Source organism: Eptesicus fuscus, chromosome 18, assembly GCF_027574615.1.
Source record: "Eptesicus fuscus isolate TK198812 chromosome 18, DD_ASM_mEF_20220401, whole genome shotgun sequence".
In the NCBI taxonomy this organism is placed as follows: Eukaryota; Metazoa; Chordata; class Mammalia; order Chiroptera; family Vespertilionidae; genus Eptesicus; species Eptesicus fuscus.
In genome coordinates, this window is record NC_072490.1 from 5214903 (window position 1) to 5233728 (window position 18826).

Genomic DNA, 18826 nt, shown 5'->3' on the forward strand with positions numbered 1-18826 from the left:
AACTACCTTTCAGATGATTAAATTTATTTTAATTGCATCGGCTGAAAAGGTTTCCTAAAAGTCTGTCTTCAGCTCCAGGTGATCCAGTACACAAGTTGTTCATGAAAAGTCCCTCTCCACCCGTGACCTTTAAATGACTTTTCCTCCATCACAGCAACAACTTAGGGGACCTCGGGCTCCCCCTGGGCTAGGCGTTGATGATTGGACATGAAATTAGCATATTCTGGATTTTCCCCTCAAAAGAAGCATGTCTGTCAGTGCACCCGAGAGCTTCATTATCGTCTGTCTTTCTTGACTGTGAATGTGGTGGTTGTTAATATTGTCATCACGCTTTTCCTAACACCATGTTCTGATGGTGTCAGCAATCAACATCCTCTTATCTGACGAGGCCCCGACGTCCTCGGCAGGAATTCCCAGGAAGACTAACAAAGCGGCTCATCTTCTCCATCCGTCCACACTCCACACTCCCGGCCGCCCTTCCCTCTGTGACTGCCCTGCTCTCCCCACACTCCCTCACTTCCTCCCCCTCCCCCTCTCCCTCTCCATCTTCCTCTCCCTGCTACAGGAAGGGCATTTCAGCCTTGGGAACAACATGTGCTAAGGTGGGAAAAGCAGGAGGCACAGGACATTCAAGGCCTTGAGAGAAGTTGGATGGTAGAAACCTAGATTTGCGGAGACTCGTGGAGGGAGACACAGCTGAAAAATGACCGAGACCTCACACGCCTCACTGAGATGTGGGGCCAGTGGAAGCCGCTGGGGTGGACACGCAGGGAGAGGGTGGACAGGCAGGGCGGGGGTGGACACGCAGGGTGGGGGTGGACATGCAGGGAGGGGATGGGCAGGCAGAGCGGGGGTGGACACGCAGGGCGGGGGTGGACACGCAGGGAGGGGGTGGACAGGCAGGGAGGGGGTGGACAGGCAGAGCGGGGGTGGACACGCAGGGCGGGGGTGGACATGCAGGGAGGGGGTGGACAGGCAGAGCGGGGGTGGACACGCAGGGCGGGGGTGGACATGCAGGGAGGGGGTGGACACGCAGGGCGGGGGTGGACAGGCAGAGCGGGGGTGGACACGCAGGGAGGGGGTGGACAGGCAGAGCGGGGTGGGCACGCAGGGCAGGGGTGGGAGATTGCACTTGGATGAGTGTCGGGCCGTTAGATGGAATGTGCTGATGAGGGGGCTGGGAAATGAGGAGGGATGGGAGGGAGGAGGTGCTCGGGGATAGACGTCCCGGACTTGGGGACCGATTGGGGGCGAGGCAGACGAAAGAGGGAGAATGACAGTGAGGGCCCTCTGGGCCTGGGAGGGTGTGCAGGGTGGCAGGGGCTCTGAGGAGAAAAGGGAGTGAGCCCCAGGAAGGAAACTCGCTACAAGACCCTGACGCAGGCCCGGTTGAGGAGGGGGCGCCCCAAGGAGTCTGGCCTGTGCGACGGGGAGGAGCAGGCACTTGGTGACCCAAGAGAGACATGGGCCGAGGCGCACCCGGGGCAGATGGTGTCGTCCTTACCGGCACTCCGTCCGCTGTCGGAATTAAAGGTCCTGGGCGGAGCCCGGGCTCTGCAGCCAGAGGCGAATCGAGCTGGAGAGAGAGGGAGAGCGGGTCCTGCCGGGTCTGTGCGGCTGTGGGTGTGGAACCAGCCTGGCCCGTTCGCCCCTTCCTACGCCCATTACATGCACACCAATTGGTATATGGGTCTGTGGGGCTTCACGGCGGCAGCGAGGGCACAGATCAGAAATGTTGGCAGCTGCCCCTTTGCGGTCCAACGACCCTGTTCCTTACCTTTGGGGACCACTGATCTCCTCTCTGTGCCCCTGGCTGGGCCTTTCCGGAAGGTCCTGGACATGGGGTCACGCATCCCGTCAGCTCCTGCGTCTGGCTCCTCCCCGGCCACATGGCCTCTGCCTCCAGGACTCGGATCCCCCATGTAGCAGGCGAGCAGCCGTGGACAATGGGGAGACGAGTGGGCGTGGCCATGCCCCAATAAAACTATATTTGTGGGCACTGGACATTTTGTTTCGGGTAATTTCCCCGTGACATGAAAGCAATATTCTTCTTTTGATTGTTTTCAGCTAAACCATTCTTAGCTCCGAGGCCGGACTAAAGCAGATGGTGGGGTGGGGCGGCCTCAGACAGACAGAGTCTGCCAACTGCCTGCCCATGAGCCCCGGGCACGCAGGACGCGTGAGCTCCTGGCCTCATCGATGGCTCTGGCGTGTCGGAATTGCCACTGCTGATTAGAAATGGAGAAGGTAGAGTGGCTGAGCATCGACCTATGAACCAGGAGGTCACGGATCGATTCCCGGTCAGGGCACATGCCCAGGTCGCGGGATCGATCCCCAGTGGGGATCATGCAGGAGGCAGCCAATCAATAATTCTCTCTCATTGATGTTCTCTCTCTCTCTCTCTCTCTCTCTCTCTCTCTCTCTCTCTCTCTCTCTCCTTCCTCTCTGAAATCAATAAAATATATATTAAAAAAAAGAAAAGGAGAAGGAATAGATTACCCCAGCAGAGTGCTGTGTCCCTGGAGCTCACCACATTAGCAGCTGCTCCCTCCCTCTCTCAGTCTCTGCAGAATCTTTTTAGATGGATTCAGCGCGGGGACCCTTCGTCCCGCTGTGTCTGGGACACGTTTGCTCACACCTGCTTTCCCTGCTAGTTGATGCCTGTTTTCGTGTTCAAATTGTCCCGATGAAGAGGCTAAGTTATATGGCCGACCCGGAGCGAGCTGGTCAGCCCGCACAGAGGAGCTGCGGGGAGCCGCCCGGGAGCACACCCCTCCCCGCGCCCGGCAGCGGGGGAGGCACTGCCTGTACCCAGAGAGCCTCTGTGGGAACCCGAGGGACCCCTGTTTGGACCTTGGTATCAGGTACGGCTGCGTGCCACCTGCAGCATTAAAAACACACGCACTTTCTGGACACAGAATTATTTATCCAACCAGGTGTCTCTTTTCTTAAAAATGGTTAGAACGTCAGAATGAAGTTTATGACCCGAGTACAAGTCAGTAGGACTTTCTCCCGGTGCCCGACTCTATTCTAGAGGTTTTCCCTGCTTCAGCTTTGTTCACTGCTTAGATTCTCCTCATCGGTTTGTCATGAATTCTCTATCCCTCCGGGCCATGCAGAGTATGTTCTTAAACAGGTCACGGCACTGGAAATGGAATGAGGTTGCGTTCTCTCAGGCTTCCGTTATAAACGCTCAACGCAACGATGTCTCTTGGTTAATAGTGAGTGTGCATGTGGCACACCCGTAAGGAGCCAAGGTAAACATGTCTTCTTCGGCCTCATGATTGTAAAGGGGCAGAAGGGATGGTCCGGAGCAGCCCCGGCCCCTAGACCACAGCCGTGTTGACCGCGGGCGGGTGGGTGTGGTGGGGGCAGTTTCTGGGAGGGTGCGCGTGTGACCCGGTTGAGGTGAACGATATCGTCCTGTTATGCCTGTTTCGCCGACGAGAACACTGAGTCTCAGAGAGCAGAGGGGACTGGCCTTCGGCGTGGAGTTGACGGTCAAGTGTGGCCGTAGACTGGGGCCAGTTAACTGCACCTCAAAGGTGTCGGCACCTGACTCTCACATGGGTCTGAGTGGGCAGGCATTTCCCGAAAACCGTTACCCCTTTGGAGTACGTTAAGCTTTTGCAAGCAATCCAAACACGTTTCAACAGCTTTCACCCTCACACCAAATGGTGACTTCATTGTCTTTCTCCACCAAAGTCAGTTATAGAGTCTTATTCATCATAGGTTTCCGTAAAACGTCAGAGCTTAATAATAAAATTATCCATCAGCCACTGCAATTTTCCTCTTACCTCAGAACTTTATTAAATGTGCTATTTTAATATGAAAATGAATATTAAAATGAATATTAACATAAGCTCCACCATCCACAGAGGGTAGCCTATCTGTGGAAGACATTTTTTAAGCTTGGTGCTTGTTGGTCCTCAGAATTATTTTCTTCGCTTTATATATAAAGTGTGTGGAGATGGATTTCATTCTCCTCTGAGTGTGACCTCTTAGTGACTTGCTATTTCCGCATAAATGCAACATGTTAAACGCTCAGCCAGAGGAAATGAACACCCCGCGTTCATCTGCCGGAAATGTTGTAGCCGAGTCACAACAAGGAGATGGAGAAAGTTTGTGTGTTTTTCCATCAAAAATGCGAAGTTGCTCCAGTGAGACTTCCTGCCAGTCACTGGCTGCGAGTGGAAGAGATGCCGAACCGCCCCGCTGTTTCAGACCGTTTCCTTCCCTCCTCGGGGACTGGGAGTGGCGGGTGCTCTCCCCAGCAGGGCCCCGTGGCCAGTGAGCAGCGACCCTCTCCCCCGGCCCCTCTGCTCCACGCTGACCTGACGGCCTGGTGTCAGGACAGAACTCCTCAGCTCCCAAACAGATACCCCATTCTCACATCTGTCTCCCTCGTGCAGGCCCATTGAGGCAAGAGAACCCGCCGTGCCGCCAGGACGCTGCGGGCAGAGCTCGCTTCGGTTCTGCAGGCCCCACAGTTAAGCCCCTGCAGAGCCTGTGGGTAGATGCCCCGGGCAGGGAACACCACACCGGTTTTGTCAGTCAAGTAATGGAAGTGGAATCGTCTTACCTTGCTTTCTTTTCAACAGTTAGAACTTCTTTTCAAAAATGCTCTGTGGCTGGTTGGCATGGCTCCGTGGTTGAGTGTCGACCTATGAGCCAGGAGGTCATGTTTCGATTCCCGGTCAGGGCACATGCCCAGGATGTGGACTCCATCCCCAGTGTGGGGCATGCAGGAGGCAGCCAATCAATGATTCTCTCTCATCATCCAAGTCTCTCTCTCTCTCTCTCTCCCTCTCCCTTCCTCTCTGAAGTCAATAAAAACGTATTTTTAAAAAGTGCTCTGTGCACAATGAATGGTGGGCCTCCTTCCCGCCCACGTCCTGGGTGTCCAGGCAGCCAGCCCCCTGCGCCTCCTGTGGTGTTTTAGGTGCCGGCCCGAAAAGCAGGGACGCCAGCCAGTCCAGCATCCGAGGATTCCACCCACACACTGCGGATTCTTTCCTATCGGAACCTGTGGTTCTGATTTTCCCTCCCCGCTCCACACACACACACACACACACACACACACACACACATGCGCACACACGCGCACAAACACACGTGTATGCACATACACACATGCACAAACACACACATGCACACAAACACATACACATGTGTGCGTGCTCACACACGTGTGTGCGCACGTGCATACACACAAACACACACACATGCACACGCACACACACACGGCTGTGAGGTAGTCCACAGCATAGACCAGAGTCTCAGTCTGGTTCCTAGACCTGCAGCATCAGCTTCCCCTGGGAACTTCCTACAGAAGCACCTTCCGGGCTCCACCTCAGAGCTGGTGCATCAGACACACATGGGTGGGCCCAGGAGCCTGCATGGTTTTTAAAAATATATATATTTTTTATTGATTTTAGAGATGAAGGGAGAGGGAGAGAGATGTAGGAAACATCGATGAAGAGAATCATTGATCAGCTGCCTCCTGCATGCCCCACAGTGGGGATCGAGCCCACAACCCAGGCATATGCCCTGACTGGGAATCGAACTGTGACCTCCTAGTTCCAAGGTCGACCCTCAGCCACACGGCTGGGCAGGAGCCCGCATTTTAATAACAGCTCAGGGGGTGCTGCCCAGGGGTCCAGATGACCCATGTCCTTCCTAATGGTTTCTATGACGACCATTTAGGCTTTCCCCAGCCTTTGTTTTGTAAACAGTGCTTCAGAGAAGATCTGTGTGTTCAGATCTTTGGGGGAGAGGGATAGAAGTCAGCACGTTGCTCTCCAGGGTCACCCCATCCACGTGTCCACCAAGGGTATGGGGTTTTTCTTAGCATTTCTGAGCAAGCTTGCTTCTGCTTTTTCTTCTAGTCTGGGAACTGGAATCCTTGAAAACGTTTTAAAGCTGTATAGCAGAAAGGCGTATGTATAAAATATATTTCTAACAGCTGCAAAGCAGTTGCCAAGCTTCCCTGCCATTGAATGAGTGCCCGGGATGAGTTCCCGAAAGTCTCCCGCGCTTGGAAGCTGGAGCCCTTCACTCTCAGGAGATGAAGCCACAGACGCAGCAGGGTTGACCCTCTCGCTACTAAGTGATTACATGATGACTTATGATTATAACCCATTATTGTAAAACTGAAGGCCCGGTGCACGAAATTTGTGCACAAAATTTGTGCACGGGTAGGATCAGTAGGCCTGGCTGGTGATAAGGGCCCATTGGGGCCTTCCAGCTGCCAGCCAGGGTCTTCCTTCATTCCACACCGCCCCCTGGTGGTCAGCACACATCCCAGTGAGGGATCGAACTCCTGGTCTCCTGGTTGAACTCCCGAGGGGACACTTTGCATACTAGCCTTTTATATCTATAGATTAAGAGATGCACTTCTCTGTGCTCTTTAGAGAAACATGTCACTCCATTGTCTGGTGAGCCATCATTTTCATGCTCGTCTCTTGCTTGATGACAATGTGCCAAACCTGCTCCTTGAAGGTTAGGGTCCTGGGTCAATATCTGGGGCTCCATGAGTCAGGGACTAGTCAGCTGGGCTCCTGGATGTTTGGAGGAGGCTGATTCATGCCAAGTTTCAGTAAATGTCAGAATGGAAATAACTTCAGTTCACCCAGACTTACATTTTCATGAAGGACAAAGGATGTCGGAGTGTTTTCTGACTATCAGGTAAACCCCCCCCCTCCCCCCCCCCCTTGTCTGAAATTTCAGTGTGGGTGGCCCTCAGCTTACTGCCCTCCACCCGCCCCTCCTGCCCAATCAGAATCCTCAGGGGCGGGGCCTGGGATCTTCACTGGAAACCCGCTCCCTTGCGGATTATCATACACCAACATGGTTTTTATTCTTCTCTCTATTAAAAATGATGGCTGGTGTTCTTCTTAATTGAGCAAAGATGATTAAAGAGATTAGGGCTCTAGGAGAGGACATAAATAATTCAGATGTAAACTCTGTGCTGCAGTGGTGTGATTTACTTAAGACTCAGAGGCTCATCGGAACCTAATTAATTGGATGTTCCGCCCTTTCCTCTTACTCTGTCCTTCCTGTGGCGAGGTGAGTGGCAAAGGAGTGGCCCCGAGCAGGCACAGTAAGAAACCACAAAGACTCGATGATAATTTTACTACACGATTCATCGATATGTACGGTTTACACCCAAGAGCTGCTGAAAAGACTTGCATTGGCTTACAGAAGGAAATTAATACAAGATAGGGCAAGCCCAGATGAAAGTATGGGAACATTTATACATACACACACATATGTATTTCAGAGAGGAAGGGAGAGGGAGGGAGAGAGAGGAACATCAATGATGAGAGAGAATCATTGATCAGCTGCCTCCTGCACACCCCCTCCTGGGGAGGGAGCCTGCAACCCAGGCATGTGCCCTGACCGGGAATGGAACTGTAACCTCCTGGGTCATAGGTTGACACTCAACCACGGAGCCACGCAAGCCAGGTAAAAATAGGAGACCATTGAAAAGGATCAGAGGCATGTGGGGGGTGTCCATGCTAACCGCTGGGAAGAGCCCTGCTGGCCGCCACCGAGACACAGGGCCTGTAAATGCTCCGTCTCGGACATAGACGGCGTGTCCAGCTGCCGGACGAGGCTGGCTTCTCCTGCGTCCGGGCAGAGGGGGGTGCGGATGAACAGGGATGGGCATTGTTTGTTTAACAGAAAACAAGGAACGCGTTGCTAAAGATGCAGGAAAGGAGTTGTGAGGTGCGCCATCTGGTAGACGTGAAGGCCCTTCATGAACGGGAGCAGCCTCGGGGACCCTCTGCGTGGTCTGGGGGCCTGCGCTCACAGCCGGTGATCGGTGTCCTTCCCACGGCTGGGAGCGACGTCCCGTTGCCTCTTCACGCCCAACGGCCCACACGTTCTCCCGTGTCACAGCCGGGGAAGCTCAGGTGTGTGGGGGGAGGTGACGCCTTCCGAGCTGCTCAGTGTGCAGGGACCCTACGCTCTGAGGGACCCTACGCTCTGCAGGCTCGGCAGGTTCGCCCGCCGGGTGTTTCCTGGTGCCGGAGGCGAGGTAGGAAATGGCACGTGTGGGGAACAGGACGGCTGGTGTTAGTGTTCACAGTGTCACCGTCTCTCCTTTCCCAGGCCACGTCCAACGTCAGGCCCTGCTGGCGGGTGCCCTGAGGCGTAGCCAGTGTCTCGTGGTTCTGGGGTTCCTCCGTGGTGTTGGTGAGAAGAAGTCTGTGTCCATCTGTCTCCCGCATGGCCGTGGTCACAGCATGAAACGGGTGTTCGCGTGAGCATCAACCAGGAGGAACCATGAGGTTCGTCTTACTCTCACCGGGACAGGAATGGAGAGACCTTCCTGTTTAAAAAGTCGTTACGCCCAGCCGGTGTGGTTCCGTGGTTGAGCATTGACCTATGAACCAGGCGGTCACGGTTGGATTCCCAGTCAGGGGCACATGCCCGGGTTGCGGGCTCGATCCCCAGTAGGGGGCGTGCAGGAGGCAGCTGATCCATGATTGTCTCTCATCATTTCGGTTCCCCTCTCTCTCTCCTTCTCCCTTCCTCTCTGAAATCAATAAAAACATATTCTCAAAGTCAAGTTACAGAACCCGTACTGCCGGGAGATGTGTTCGGAGAGGGCGAAGCCCAGCCCATCACGGTGGCAGATGCACCAAACACGGGACCGTGGGCGCCATTCTCCCCCCAGCTTCACGGCTTCTGGCACTTTCCGTAAGCAGAGGTCCTAAGGGTAAGAACCCATTCGGGCAGTTGCCATGTTTATTCTAACTGTGATATACGTGCATGCTCCCTTCGCCCTACCCTCTGCAGCAGCACGGTGCCCTGCTCGCTCTCTCACTTGTCTGCGTTTGTGTGTCTTAGACGTTTGTACTGAGGAACCTCTCTCCGGGGCTCTTGAAGGCACGCAGGGCGGGGGTGTCCTGGGCTCCTGGATCCACGTGGCACCTGGTGCCGTGGGTGATGCGTTTCTGTAGCTTAAATTGCACCATGTTCTTTGCTTATGGTGGCCCTTGGACGTCATTTATACGGAAAACAAGCGGCATGAATCTGCTTGTTTGCTAAGCCCCAGAAACACAGGCAAATGCACATGCAGAGGTTTACCGATAGTGAGGTTTCCAGGGCAACAGGCAGGAGATCATAATGTTTATATCCATCTATTACTCTGCTCCAGTGTATTTTAGGGCATGGTGTTAAAAGGACACAATAATATACACACACACCCCTTTTTTTTTTTCTTAAATCACTTTATATTAGGCTGGGTTGTTGTTTTTTTCTTGGCTAAGTGTTTTTAAAGCCTTCCTGAAAATTACCAGGAAGTCATTATCAAAAACGTAACTTTTTTATTATTTCCCATTCGTTGTAAATCACATACTTTGGTTTGTGAGAGTTTTAAAATTACTGTGCGAGACACAGTGAGGCTGACCCAGGGTTAAAGTTCGGGGGAGATGCACGCGCTTCTTTGAATCCCACACTCACGTTCAGTGGGAGGGTCTCTCTTCGCTCTCCGCTGGGTGAGCTCTAAGTCAGTCGCTGAAGAGCTCCTCAGCAGAAAACGGAAGTCAGCCACGCGAGGAAGTGGCCTCCGCCGTGGCCAGCCTCCCACCGGCGGGCAGGAGCGTACGGTCCTGTGTGGGTTCTGGTGGAGCGTCCGGCCGAGGTCTCCTATGGAAACCATGCTGACACCTGTTCCTACGCTGAGTCTGTAATCCACTGCCCGGGATTCAGGGGTGAAGCTCACTTTCTAGCCAGGATGGGGGTGGGCACTAGATAAATAAACAACAGTGAACATGGTACAAAGACTCTGAAGAAACATGGCTACGTTAGATGGTAGAGACCGATGACGAAGGAGCACTTATGGTGGGAGGTGTGTGCGCCGTCCGAAAGCTGTGTCATTGACCACCTCCTTCGACCCCACATCAACCCCAGGGATTCCTGAGCAGGCGTTTCCTCCTGGTTGGGAAAACAGAACCGAAGCCGGACAGGTTAGGGGCGCAGACAACTTTTAGAAGTGCAAACACATCCCCTCGCTCAGCCTTGGGGGCAGCTGAAAAGATGTGTTGCACAATTGAGTGGGTGGCGGAAAGAATAATGTACGGCAAATATGACTTTCAAATGGGGCAAATAGCATCCTTTTCAGTATTTTTTCGAAGGCAAGGTTTCTGAAGACGGAAGGCAGTGAGAGGCTTACTGTCATGTCCATGTGGAAGTGATGTTCCTCTCTCCAAGTTAGGAAACAGGGGTGGGAGAGTGGGGGGCCATCAGCCTGGGGCTGACTCCTCATGAGCAGCGTGGCGTTGGGCGAAGTCCCTTTGGTTTGCACGTGTGACATTGGGAGGGAGAAGAACCCACGTGACCTGTCTCACGGGTTTCTTTTGAAAATCGGTTAAAAGCTGTGTATCGTAGCGGTTCATGCATGGGAAGTCATTTCAATCCTTTAACAAACCTCCCTGTCACATGAATTAGGGAAGTATTTTTTTCCAACAATAAGGAATTGTTGATGTTTCTCTCTTATTCTGATAAACCTTTTCAGTATGAAATCTATAATAATAAAAGTGTAATATGCTAATTAGACCAGACATCCTTCCAGATGACCTTCCGGATGAAGCCGGGGCTGCGAGGGAAGCCCAGGTGCCAGGTGCCAGAGGGAAGCTGGTGCCGGCAGCCGGGGAAGGAAGGCCTACTCTTGCACGAACTTCGTGCATGGGGCCTCTAGTGATCATATAATTAAAGAAAAGTAAAGCCAATTAGCTTCTTTGTTGCAACCAAGGTGCTCTTTGGATGTCAGCCCCTAGGACTCCTCCTCCCCCTGCACCCCCAGTGAGCCAGCCTGCCAGTCTGCAAAGGGGCTGTTGAGGGGACTCCGTCAATAATAAGCTATTTGTAAACAAGGATAAGGAGTCCATATCGGATACTGTTTCCTATAGTGTTAGGAGAGTCCTTGCTTTGCTAGTGTATTTTTACTTTTCATATTCCTGTGACAGATAAAAGCAAGGGTATACTGCAACAACGAATACTTGTCGTTGAAATCACGTGTCTTAAAGGCAACTGTTCCGTGAAATTTATAGAAGGTCCCTGTGCCTGATACACTCAGCCAAACCCCAGAGTGCAAAGATCGGGAGCTTTTAAACTCATCTTGTGCGTGGAATTCAGCCAATATTACTGAGCAACTGCTCTGCTAATAGCAGGGCAAGCGCAGTAGACGTGCTGAGGTTCCCAGGGGGAGCGAGCGCCCATCAAATGCAAGAGGCTACGTTAGATAGAAGGAGCTGGAGCGTAAGGAGGAGGGACATTGCCGGAGGTGAGTGGCACGGGTGGTAGGTGAGGGCCTGCTAACCCTGCTGAGCACCGGTGTGTCCTCCCTGCCCCCTCCCCTCCGCTCCCCCTTTGCAGGCTGCTCGCTCAGGTGCAGGAGAACCTGCATTTGCACAAGAGGACGCATCTCCCAGGGTCTGAGACATTTGCCCAGATTCCCACGGAGGGTTTTAGTAAGAGACACAGAGGCGGGCTGTCCGCCCCCGCTTCCTGGCTGCAACGTTTTCGCGGCTGTTAAAAGCGTTTTAAAAAGTGTGTGCGACCGTAATTAAGGTACCTGCACTGAGGTGGCGTGATCTGTTCCCAGGCTCAGAACCTTGTCATCTGAGGAGAGCTTCTTCAGAGCCCAGTTGGCGCGTGGCTGTGTCAGAGTGGAAGGCTCCATGGTGTGTTTGGGGAAGCGATCATTAGGGCTCCCTGCCTGTACCCCCAGCTCCACGGGGAGGCTTTGAAATAGAAGGTTCTGTGGGTCTTGAAAACCCAGCTGTGTCGGTCTGGCAGGGTTTTGTCTAAGAACACCGGCTTTTCCCATGGCCTGTTAAAACCAAACTGGCTTTTAAAATACGGCTTTAATGCAGGTGCGCCGAGCTGTCCCAAACCTCTGGTGCCCCTGGAGACCTTAGTTTCAAGGAGAAGGAGCGTGGCTCAGTGGTTGAGCATCGACCTATGAACCAGGAGGTCATGGTTCGATTCCCGGTCAGGGCACATGCCTCGGTTGGGGGCTCAATCCCCAGTGTGGGGCGTGCAGGAGGCAGCTGATCAATGATTCTGTCATCACTGATGTTTCTATCTCTCCCTCTCCCTCTCCCTTCCTCTCTGAAATCAAAAAAATATATATATTTTAAAAATAATAAAAAATATTGCTGATGCAGCCTGGTGCACAGGTAGTCTACAGATACCCGCATTTGCAATGAGACTCCCAGGCGGTAACGAGGCCGGGGCCCTGGACCACAGCCTGGGTGACATCAGCTAAGAATCCAGGGGATTCTGCTTTACAGGAACAAGTCCAAGGTCGTCAGTGCTGTGCTGGGAGCAGAGCCGTGGGAAGCATGTCGAAGCCGTCACTGTCCTTCTTGCCGTGTGGACGCATGTGGATGCGTGTAGATGTGTGTGGATGTGTGTGGATGCGTGTGCTCCATGAACATGCCACGTTGGGCCCCCCAGACAATGCCCTGTCCTCACAGGCTGTAGAGGCAGCACCGACGCAGCGTCCTGAGCAGTGGTCACCCCTGTGCCCGGCAGGACTGGGCTTCGGGGAAAGAGGTTCTTACCTTTCAGGGAGAGGAGACGTGATGGTTCGAGAACTAAATCAGCGATGACTCCCTTCCACCGTGTGAAGTTAAATAACCGCGGGAACAGGAACGGGGCAGGAGAGCCGAAGGCTGACACCCACGGGAGGTCAGAAGGGCACCATTTGGTTATTGTCCTCGTGTGGGCTCATCCTGGTGCGCCGCCCCCCAGCCCCACCCCCGCCCTGCCCCCGCTTCGCCTGGACCCATCGATGGTGCGGTTTGGCCGTGCTAACGGAGCTGCGTCTCAGGAGCCTCGCGCGGTGATAATAGTTACTCACACATTTGAGGGGACATGATGCTCGGTTATCGTGTCCTTCCTGTCGGGGACCTCTGGTTACAGTCAGTCCAGAACACACGCTGGCTCCTTTGATCGCCGCGTGTATGTGAGCTTCGCTGATCTGCTTCGCTCCGTGCTCGTCACCAGCAATGTGATACTCGTTATTTTTTTATTAACCCTCACCTGAGGGTATTTCTTTCATTGCTTTTAAGAGAGAGTGGGCGGGAGGGAAAGAGAGAGAGAAAAAACATGGAGGTGAGAGAGACACATCGACCGGTTGCCTCCCGCATGCACCCTGACCCGGGCTGGGGAGTGAACTGCAACCCAGGTACATGCCCTTGACTGGGAATCGAACCCACAGCCCTTTGGTGCCCAGGCCGATGCTCTAGCGACTGGCATTCACAGGCCGGGGCTGACGCACGGATGTAAAGTGCGCAGGGCAGTCACATGGATACAGTTTGTAGTGTCATCAGTTCAAAGATAATTACTTTGCCTTTTACATTTTTCAGGGCAGAGTTGAGATTTCCTGAGTTCCCCCTCCAGTACACGCACCGCCCCCTTTGCATGGTCGCCGCGTGGGCGGTCTGCGTCCCCCGTCAGGCGCCAGGAAACGGGTGTCTTTTCCCACAAACCAGCAGTGCCGTCGCCTGGGGGCAGAGTGCGACCCCATCGACTGCCCGTAGAAGTCCCCTCCTTTTTAGTCAGACGTTCGAGAACGGGTAAATCATTTTCCTTCCTTTCCCCGGAGATTTTTATTTGTTCAAAATAAAACCAGTAGGATCGTCCTCCGCGCAGTTTAAGCCGGAGGGTGTGAGTCGGGATTTGCTGTCCTGATGGTCCTTGGAGGAAATTCAATGTCTTAAAAATAACCTACCAAGGCGATCCAAATAGCACTTGCCTCGATGGCTTCATGACCCCCCGGAAGGATATTCCTTGGACAATAATAAGGACAGCTTCTGTTTTTTCAGAGCTACCAGTCAGGGGGACGATGCGAGGTCATTGACTGCTCTCCTGCGAACTCCCCCCACGCGGTCACTGCCCGGGAATCACCCTCCCAGAATTCTCCAAGGCCTGGGACCGATAGGACTCCTCTATCCCACGATGGGACTAGGAGTATTTTCAATTCTCGGTATAAATAGCACCACCGATCACAGGTGGAGTAAATGTATCTGTGCTACTGATGATAACCTGTCTCAGCGGGGAAATGTGTGAAGACTTGGCTCTCGTTGCCAGCAGAAGCTAAACGTGGTCGTGATGGGGTGAATGGCTGTGACGGGCGTGGGTGCCAGGCCACGCAGATATTTGGCTGAAGGTGTTTCGTGTCCTCCTTTGGGTCCCCTTTCCCGGTTATTTAATGCTCGCGCCTGCGCTGTTTGCCCTCCGGGGCAGCCCTGCTCTGTCTGACGCTGTTCTAGAAACCCAGGATTGGCGGGTCGGCACTGGTTGTAAATGTCACCCTACGGAAGAAAGCAGCGTCACTGCGCGGACGTTTCAATTTCGTTCTTTCTGAAATGCTGTTTCGTTTTGTTTTCAAATCAGATCTCGAAAACTTTAAAACCACAATGCGGAGCGCGGTGTCGGTGCGCGAAGGCCAGGGCGTGGTCCTGCTGTGCGGCCCCCCGCCTCACTCTGGAGGTAAGACGCGCCCGCGTTTTGCTCTTTATCGGGGACCTTTCTGGGCAAGGCCCGCCGCCTGGGTGCCGTTACCGCATCGACAAATGAGCCGCCACCCGGGCAGGTGCCCTGGCCGGGAACCGAACCGTGACCTCCTGGTTCCTAGGCTGACGCTCAACCACAGAGCCAGGCCGGCCGGGCCTTCTTTCTTTCTTTATCCACCCATCATTGTGTTCATTCATTCATTGACTCGTCCAATGCCTGTGGGTGTGTGGGAGATGCTTCATGTCTGTGTTACTAAACATGGCCCTGCACTTACCTAATCTTACTACTGAGTTGAGGAGACTCTGAGCTTTGCTGATAAACTTGATGGAAATGTGTGTGGATCGGTATTTGTTGACCGTGCCCCCCCCTCCCCCCCGGCGCTCCCAGTGGCCTCATTGAGCTGGCATGCAGGACATGGAGACGTAGAAGGGATTCTGTCGCAGGGCCGAGTGTCCCCCAGGACGGGGAAGGTGGGTTTGCTGGGACAGGTAGCCCCGTCATGACGGAGTAGGTGCCGTTGTTCAGCCAGACGCTGGGTTTTGGCTCACAGCACCCAGGACAGGATGTGGCTGGCATTCTGCGTCGGCAGGCCGAGGCTCAGAGCAGGTGAGTAACTTGTCCAAAGCCACACAGCAGTGTCTCCTCCCAGAGGGTTCCCACGCTGCTCCGGTCCCACGCAGCTGGTCATTGCCGTGACAAAGCAGATCTGTGGGTTTTTCAAGAAAGCTGGAGGCTGTAGCTTGGCACATTTTCCCAGAACGATGGGACAGGAACAGTGTGGGTCAGCAGCACGGGGCTTGAGGTACCTCCGGCCCGTGGGCCACAGCTGGCGTCTCTTCTAGGACGTTCCGGTGATGCTCATTTTCTCTAAAGCCTCCTTCCCTCAACCATCTGAAGTAACACAGGCCCAGAGAGAGCGAAAGGTACGCTTACAGCCTTTAAAAATGCACTTGTGTTAGATTCCGGAGGACGTGATTCCAAACCAGACTAATTAGAGCCGCTAATTAGGGCTCCGGAGGCTGCAGCGTTTGGAGGGAGCATCTCAGTCCCTGAGGAAATAGTTTCACGTTCCGTGCTTTCCCTGAGTAACTGCACGTCCTCCGCTCGCAGCCTCCTTTGCATCTTCACCTTGTTTAACAGATTGTTATGGCCCAAAAGTCCCGATAAATCTGTCCACAACAGAAAAACGCCACAGGGTCTAGTGTGTGAGGTTCTGTTATACGTAAGTGCACACTCTGTCCTTTTCTTAGACCGAACTCTCTCTTAGCTGGGAAGAGGTCGATCTGGGAGGGCAGGGATGATGGTCCCCACACTCCAGTTCCCCGGCAGGAGCCCCATGTCCTCCTGGGTAAACGCAGAAACTCAGCGGAAACATGGAGCCGACCCCCCCAGTGTCCACCCCTAAATCCTTTGTCCTTAATGTAAATGTTGCTGCAGATCTGGAAATTCAAGGATTTTTTTTTTCCTCGTTTCCTCACATTATCGTAATGCTTTTGGTGACATCTTCTATTCGGAAGCTTTGCGCACCTTGCAACCCAGTCTTGTACTTTATTTTTAATTTATCTTTTAACATTTAAAGAATTTTTAACACTTTTATTTCATGATTCTTATCATATACCCTCTTCCACCTCCGCCCACCCCCCTCCAGCCTCAAAGGCACCACACCATTGTCCATGTCCATTTACACAACCTGCCGGGACTCTGCCTGCCTGTGAGCCCCCTCCCTCCCCAGAGCGGGAGCCACCTGGCCTCCTCCTGCAGCCCCCCAGCCAGGGCCCCACCCCTGCCGGCAGCACAATCAGAAGGGAAAATTCCGGGCTCCCCCCGGGGGCTCCTCAGTCCGATGGTTTTACACGTTTATCGGCATGAGTTGTCCTCAGAGGCCCTGGTGTGCCAGGTGGCGCTCGCCACGGCGTCTTCTTGTGCAGCCAAACTGGCATCGTGCACGGTGCGCGGCGCTTAAGCCAAAGCGGGATATTCGGAGACGCCGGTGCCCACGTCCCAGAAGTCCACGTGACGCCAGTTTGCGTCGACGCGAGGCCTAGGTCGCCGGGTACCTGCTGGCACGCGTGGAAAGACATCTGAAGAGAATTTTCATTTTTACCCAAAAACTGGCAAAACGGGGAAGATCCCGGGCAGCGTTGGTTTCATGTCTTTTCTGCCTCCCTGTGAGTGTTCGGTTAGGTCCTACGTGCTGTTGGGTGTGGTTTCCCACGTTATTTGGGGGGCGCGCCACAGCTTTTCCACGTGGATGAGGGTAGCTGTTTTCTGTGGCATTTCGGCTCCTGGAAGTTTTCATAGGAGCTCCTGTGGTGGGTAGCGGGGGCATCCTGCATATTTTTGTCAAGTTTGTCCCATTCCAGGTCTTGCACGTGATCAGAGACAGATTTCTTGAACCAGTTTAACAGGAATGGGGACAACTAGCAACTGCGAGATTAGGACTCTGATAAGGCATCCTGGTGGGGGCAAACCGGGGGCACCCTAGCACACAGAGTCCTCGAACCCTGAGTCACAGGAGCCTCCTCTAAGCCTGCGCAGTCTGTCGGCAAAAGGAACCTTCGCCCACAGGAGTGAGGGGGTGGTAGAGTGAGTGGGTCATGTGCGGGCGATCGCGCTCGGTCCTGGTCCTGTTTCACTTCTCAAGCACCGGCCCAGCCAGGGCCTCCCCGGCCGTCAGGCGGCTTCGCTGGAAGACAGAGGGGAGGCGGCTCTGTGAAAAGTCCTGGAACCAGGGGTGCACGAGCCTCCGGAGCAGGGAGCTGGCCGGATCCTCCCACAGAGCTGCCCGCCGATCCCACGTGGAGATGCGGGACTTGTCAGGGCGCCACCTACAGAGGTCACCGTGCCTCTGCCCAGAGCTGGCCATGGGGCGCATCTGCAGGTCCGAGAGGCGTCGAGAGAAGTTCCTACTGCACGCCAGCGTCACGCCTCATCCCCGGCCCCTCCGAGGACACAGCCCTCTTCCCAAAGCACCTCCCCCTGCACGCACCGGGTCCCTGCCTTTGTGTGCCTGTGATGCTTTTCAAATTCAGCACTGTTACCGGACGGGGAGATAATCCCGGGGTGAGACCTAGGCCGCGCGGGCCTTTTATGAAAGGCTGACAGCGCGTGTTCTGTGGAGTTCTGCTCTCCTGGCCTTTAAGCACTCGTTAGATCAGATTTTCAGAAGCACGGCCGGAATATTCCGGTGTTAAACCCGGGGATTTATAGAACACGAGTCGAGAGGCCAGCAGGGAGCTTGTTTCCTCTGAAGCGCGCGGGCTTACGGTTGCTGCCTCCCCGGCCCAGCAGGGTTGTTCCAGCTTGTGGGCGACCTTCGGCCTCTTCCCGGGAGGGTGAGCCGGCGGCGGGAAGCCGACGATTTTCGGGGCCATTCTGGCTCCGGTTGGACATACCCGGTCACCGGAAGGTTCACCAGAGACGTGCTTGTTGCTCACAACCATCAGCCGCCGTGGGGGACCTACTGTGCGCACGTCGCCTCTGATACACTTCCCTACGCAAGCAGGAGGGGGACGTGGTCCCTTTAAATGCCAACAAGGTGTTTTACCTGCATAACCTGAGAGACCTTTGAATGTATGCAAAGCTGTGTGATGTTCTGCCATAGTTATTTCCCAGGATATTCCACACTTGCTTTTTAAGAAGGTTCTGGGGGACGGGGGGGATGCAAAACCATACATTCGTCATGTTATATGGGCACACGTGGCACCCCAAAATAATCACAATAGTAACGTCAAAGATCACCGATCACCGTAACCCATGGGAGAATCATGAACGTGTTTGCAACGTTGCGAGAGTCGCCAGCGTGTGACACAGACACGCAGTGAGCAAACGCTGTCAGGAAAAGTGTTCTGGTGGATGAGCTGACGCGGGGTCACCCCTAACCTTCCGTGGGTAAAAGACGCGGTATCTGCGAAGCCCCATGAAACGGGCTGAGCCCGTGCCCGTGTCCCCGGGTTCTTCGCTGCTCTCAAGCTCCTCTTCGCGTCCGCCTGTGCGTTACCTAGAAACGGCACACGCTCAGCTTAAGGCTGGAACTTCAGGTCGAATCCACCGTCAGCGGCGGTTTGACTCCGCGTGGTCCCCGGCCGGAGAGCTGCTCAGGGCAGGGCTTCCGTTCGCCTTTTGCTTCCTTCTCGACAAGACACAGCGTTGCAAACAGAGCGGAGTTGTCATTTCAGGCCCGAGAAGAATTAATAAGTACATGCTCGCCCTGAAACACTCCTCTGCATCTCTCCTTTATTGCTTTCTTCCTCTGGCAGCAGCAGAATAATTACCAGCAGCGCGCAAT

At 54.2% G+C, this 18826-nt stretch overlaps 1 protein-coding gene across 1 annotated transcript in view; it reads left to right on the forward strand.

The window, feature by feature from the left end:
* CNTN3 (contactin 3) overlaps window positions 1-18826 on the forward strand; it is an 86976-nt gene that overhangs the window by 21909 nt on the left and 46241 nt on the right. The window contains exon 4 of the mRNA XM_008154986.3: window positions 14419-14514. Within this exon, the coding sequence (XP_008153208.2) occupies window positions 14419-14514 (96 nt within the window). The remainder of the gene's footprint in view (window positions 1-14418; window positions 14515-18826) is intronic.